The sequence below is a fragment of the Phaethon lepturus genome, unplaced genomic scaffold, assembly GCF_000687285.1.
Source record: "Phaethon lepturus isolate BGI_N335 unplaced genomic scaffold, ASM68728v1 scaffold17696, whole genome shotgun sequence".
In the NCBI taxonomy this organism is placed as follows: Eukaryota; Metazoa; Chordata; class Aves; order Phaethontiformes; family Phaethontidae; genus Phaethon; species Phaethon lepturus.
Genome location: NW_010549569.1, coordinates 6471 through 11876, shown reverse-complemented (window position 1 = coordinate 11876; position 5406 = coordinate 6471). Strand labels below are relative to the sequence as shown.

Sequence of the window (5406 nt, the reverse complement as noted above, 5' to 3'; positions counted from 1 at the left end):
ACCTAGTGATTCTGTGATTCTGTGAACTTCAGATGTAGGCTGAAGCAAAATGGGGCATCCCTAGGTGAAGAGACATATAAGGGGCATTTTTTGTAGTTTTTTATCTGTTCACACTTGATGTATGAAAACAAATGTCCTAATTTCTTTCCCTTCCTCAGCACCAAGTTTAAACTTTAAAATATTGTACCTAATTGGCTGACCTTGAATGTTTGAGCTCTGAGGTTGCACAGTTATTGTGGTATAATTGATGTACTGAAGCTTTTATGCCCTCTTTTGAGAGCTCTGAACTGCCATTTTATTGTATGGAACATTCCACACGTCTTGTCACATAATTACAATTTTGCTAGTAGGTTGGCTTATGTAGTACCTAGGGAGTGCCAGTGTTTGAATTTGCCGAACCAATAGGCTGTTATAGGATGCCTTTATGTGGAGAGAAGCTGACTAGTTTTCATGGGTTGTCAGTATGTGTTTAACATGGAGACAGATACAGTTGTTCTGCAGAATTTTGTGTGGTTTTTTTAGTCTTCGTTTTGTTACATAGATTGATCCAGGACAGTAATTGTATTTAGCACAGTACTTTATCTTGCTTTGGAAATGTATTTATTTAAACAGTTGTCAGGGTCTTTATAACTTCATGTTTGCTAAAGTGTGATTCATTTCTTGAAACTCTAGTTCAAAGGAAAATCTCAGCTATTCTTTTATGCACCTGCAAGTGTGTGGGAGTCTATTGTCAAACTGTCCTCTTTGGGCATGGCTGTTTTAGCGGGGTGTTATTCAGCCTTAACACACAGTGCTTTCCTCCAGACTAATGCAAAATATTAGGTTGTAGGCAACATTCAGGAGCAGTTTAACTTCTAATGAGAAAATGTTTGTTGTGTGGTGGAAGGGATGTCCAAATTGCATTGAAAGAGGTTTTCAGGAATACGCTGGCTGTACCTGAGTGAGATACATTTGTAGTCTTTTTTGTGGATTTTTTTGTTCTTTTATTTTTAAAGTATTACTTCTGAGTATATTTTTTGGATGGCAGGCTATTATTGTTTAAATTATTCTCTGCTGTTAATTAATCTTAAAGGCTCAGATTACATCAACTGTGTCAAACAACGTTTTGCTTGTGATGAGGAGCAGCTTTTCTGGGAGTGTTTGCTTAGATGTAGAACATGCTTAGCAAGTCTAGCACCTTCATCTAGAGTGCTAGGAAATATTTTCAAGGTGACTCTTAAGGGTTGCCTGTTTCAATATTCAGTTATTAATTTCAGGTACTGCAGTTTAAATTAAAACTCTCCTTCCTGTGCTTGCAGATATGTGGGCTCTTGTTTGTGTTGTATATTATGTGGGGACATCTTTCTATAGAGGCAAAAGTGTTACATTTTGCTTTGCTTTACTGTATCCTTATGTGTTGCCTGGTTTTCAAATGAGCAGTGGTTTTCAAACATGGCCAGAGATGGAATTCACTACAGGCTGTAACTCTGACCTTTGAAAGTGTTGGTAATTAATTATATAGCATTCCTTCTTTGTAGTAGGAGTGGTTGTAGAAACAAGGCGAGACTGATTAAAACAGTCTTCAGTAAATGAAAATTTAGCATTTATTGTACAGAGAAAATCGTTATTACAGATAAAATAACACTCTTGAAAAATCTCACTTTCTGAAGCATCAGTTTTTCTTCACTGCTAACCCACAAGAACTTCTTTGGACCTGTTAATCACAAACATTGAATTCAAGTTTTGAGTATACCTGAATCAACAACACAGCCTTTGTAAAGTGTCTCCAGTCCTCTGTATTGAGATCTTCTTTTCAGTGGCTGAGGACTGCAAATGCTTGAATGGCTTGATTTGAGGAAAAGTGTTTATGCTGTGAGTTTTGTGCTATGCAGGTGATTGCTCCTCTGTCATATAAGGAAGCGGGTGAATGCAGTGTGCACATTAGGGGTAAGACCCATTCTGAAATATTAGAAGGATGATGATGAGTAGAGCTTAATGCCCTCCCTTGAAGTCTGGGTTTTGTTTTTTTAAAAGGAATAGGAATAGTTAGCCTGTCCACCTGCTCTGTTTCTGCTCAATTTCATGATAATATCTAGATCCCTAGGCAGGAATATGCTTGGCAAGAGGTAGACAAATAACACTGTGGAAGAGTCTTACAGGGGCTGTGCTCCAGGCTGAGAACATCTGTTTTACTGATTCAGGTGCTAGAGGGGCATGCATTGTTTTTGGGAGAGTTTTTCTTGGGGGGGCAGAGGTTCTTCTTTTTACATTGTTAAAAGCTTTCTGTGGATTCTACATTGCATCATTTTCATTTTTGCACTGTGTTGTAGGTCCAGCTCGCTGGAACAAGTTTACAGGCTGCTGCTCAGTCCTTAAATGTACAGGTAAAGACAGTTTCTTTCTGCTGCTTGTTCTTCTCTCATTCCAAACAGCATTATGGTCCCATTAGAGGTAGTTCTTAACCTATGATATGTTACTCTGTTTTTTTCATTCTGACTGGTCTTGCAGGTGATAGGTGTGAAGGAATAATAGTTTTACACTGTAAATCAGGTTCAGGATTGTTAGCATTCAGAAACTGGAGTTGTTTAAAACATGCAGTGATTGTAATTTTATAGTGAATTTCAGTCAGGTATTGTGTCATGAAAACTATAAGACTCCAGGAATATTTCTTCAATTTCTTCACTTATTTTAAACATAGCAGGTATTATTTTGCAATTTGTCCTTACTTCTGGTAGCTGAATATAGGAGTATAATGTAACATTAACTATGTAATGTGGCTAGTGTAGATAGCTTGTGTAAATAACACGTAGTGATTTCAAAATAAGTCAGAGTAATTGTTGTTTAATAATGTATGTGAGACAACAAAGCTTTCAAACTTTTTTATGATGCTGAACACTTCAGTGTATCAGTTAATGTGCCACTTCCTCTCAGTACTGTATCAAGGGGCAAGGGATGCAGTTTTATTGAAAACTGATTTCGATATTGCTTGTTATTAAAGAATGTAGGTAGTGCATTACATGAAATGCAATAGAATGTGAACCCACTTATACATAATAACAATTTGGAAAGACGAGGAGGTATAGTGACCTTCCTTTCTGAGAGGAAGGAGGCAGAAAATTGCCTTGGTTGCCATGGTAAACTTCCATCCCTGAGAGAGATGTTGGCAAACAGGCTGTATCTCCAGTGCAGAATGTTTACAGTCCTGCGCTGTAATTATCGCTCAATGACTGGCAGAATTAATCAGAGCCTTTATGTTAATTAGCCTGCTCTGCAGTCCCCAAAACAGGTGGTGGAAAATATGCAAATCTATGCAGAATTTTAATGTTCTGCATAACCAGTTTTAATTATCATAAAACTCTCTCCCCCTCTTCATGCACTTGCATTTCCTCCCTCATGTCTTCACAATTTCTTCTGTTTAAAAAAAAAAAATCAACCCCCCCAATCTTTTAAAATAAAGCAGCATTCAATTAAATAAATGCTAAACTTTGATTATTTAAAAGTGCTGTATATATTATGTGTTTTGCTGTAGGTAGATAAATCTCTGAGAATTTCTCAAACCAGTTCTGTATAAGCCAACAGCATGATGACTTAGAGGTGCAGGATGCAGATATAGAAAATGGAAACACAATCTCCTTTCCCGTGTTCCACTATTCAGGATTTTAGGCAATGAATAATTTTAACAACCCTTTCTTTCTTTATGGTGAAAGGTAGTGTCAGCGTCAGTTGCATTGCATAAAATGAAATGAGACCTGAAAATAATGTCAAAGAGTTACAAAAGACCAGAGAATCTTTTTGTTTTGTTTAAGCTTTATTACCCACAGACATGTTTGAGCAATCGTAGCTGAGATGGTGGGCACGTAGAGCCATTGCTTAAACACACTCTTAAAATAAACCCAAGGGCTTTTTGTATGCAGATGAAAGATTTTTATTGTGCAGTATTGAGATAGCAGTGTTATACATTAACATCTGTTTTACACTATAAAGAGTTGTATATTTTTTTTTGACTAGTCTAAATCTAATGAAGAATCTGGGGACTCTCAGCAGCCAAGCCAGCCTTCCCAGCAGCCTTCAGTGCAGGCGGCCATACCCCAGACCCAGCTCATGCTGGCCGGAGGACAGATCACTGGGGTAAGATTTACCCAAGTATACTGCAGTAAGCCTCCTGTCTGGCAAATGATGGCAGTATATACTGCAGTCCCCATAGAATTGTCAGTGAAGGTTATTGTCATTTCCTTTAACATAGGAAGGAACTTGAGTTAAAGAGGGGACAGAAAATACCTTCCTATAGAAAAGCAGACTTTAATCTTTGGGTTTTGTTGCAAAGTATTTACTCCCCCCACCCCTGCCCCAAATACTTCTCTGTGTTCTCAGTATCCGTCTTGACTCTGCAATGAAATTAAAACCTGGTGTGTGTACAAATGAGAAAGTCACTTATGTCATAAAGGGGAATTTTTTTTTTATTGCAAGATTAAAATGAGGCATGGGAGCAAGAGACTAGATCTCATCAGATAGTTGAGTGAAGAACAAAAATGGTGGGAACGGCTGACAGTAATTCTTCCTCTTCTCAAACACATTTCTTTTCAAATAACTATATTAGTGCTTGCTTTAAGCCTATTCAACCCTTCTGTTTTAACCTACCAGTTTTGAGTTTTTTAATTGCAAGGTTTTGGGAGTAATTATGGAATAACTGTTGTTTTAGGATTACAGTGTTTCTGAATTGTTGCAAATGCTTTCAGTCACTTAAAAAAAGGAGGAAGTTTTGTGAATGGGCTGGTTTGGTTAAACGGTCTGCTTCCACATAATCAGCTTTGCAGTTTTAAGAGTTTGCATGCTAATAAGGGATTTAGGGCAGTTGCTCCAACAATGTATTTACGATTTGAAGTATTAGGTTAGGTCATCTCTACACTTGAATGAAATGATGTCTTAATTTCATGTTCAGTTGTTAAATCTTTTCATATGCTAGTGTATAAGTAAACATTCTATTTAGTTTTTGGTTAATTACATTTGAAAGTTTTAAAAGTGAGACTGTTAATATATTATTAGAACCCAGCGTATTTTATTATTTTTCTCATTCTCAAAAAAATACTGGTTTGTTTTAATTTATGATTGTCTGCAATAGTGAAACATTCAAAACTCCAGGCCTACACAGATATGGATTGTAGTAAATATGGGCATCAAGATTCATTTACATGTAAAGGAGAGACTGCTGCCACCTGTTTCACAGAGATAATGCGTGTTTGGGAAAGGGAAGAGATGTAAACTTGCCAACTCTATTCTATTTAAAAAAAAAAAAAAGCAGATGGGGAGACTTGGAGAGGAACGAATGGAGCTCATGTTCTTTACTTATATCTTAGGGCATAATGGAAATGATGGAATATGGCAGGGATTCATGTTAATGTGAAGCAGCTGGGGTGTTATCAGTTTGTT

General features: G+C 37.0%; 1 protein-coding gene across 1 annotated transcript in view; it reads left to right on the top strand.

Annotated features, from left to right (window-relative positions):
• Positions 1 to 2309: 2309 nt before the first annotated feature.
• LOC104623242 (POU domain, class 2, transcription factor 1-like) overlaps positions 2310 to 5406 on the top strand; it is a gene marked incomplete at its 5' end in the record, with an annotated part of 5603 nt that continues 2506 nt past the window's right edge. Inside the window, 2 exons of the mRNA XM_010290279.1 lie at positions 2310 to 2363; positions 3988 to 4107. Of these exons, the coding sequence (XP_010288581.1) occupies positions 2310 to 2363; positions 3988 to 4107 (174 nt within the window). The remainder of the gene's footprint in view (positions 2364 to 3987; positions 4108 to 5406) is intronic.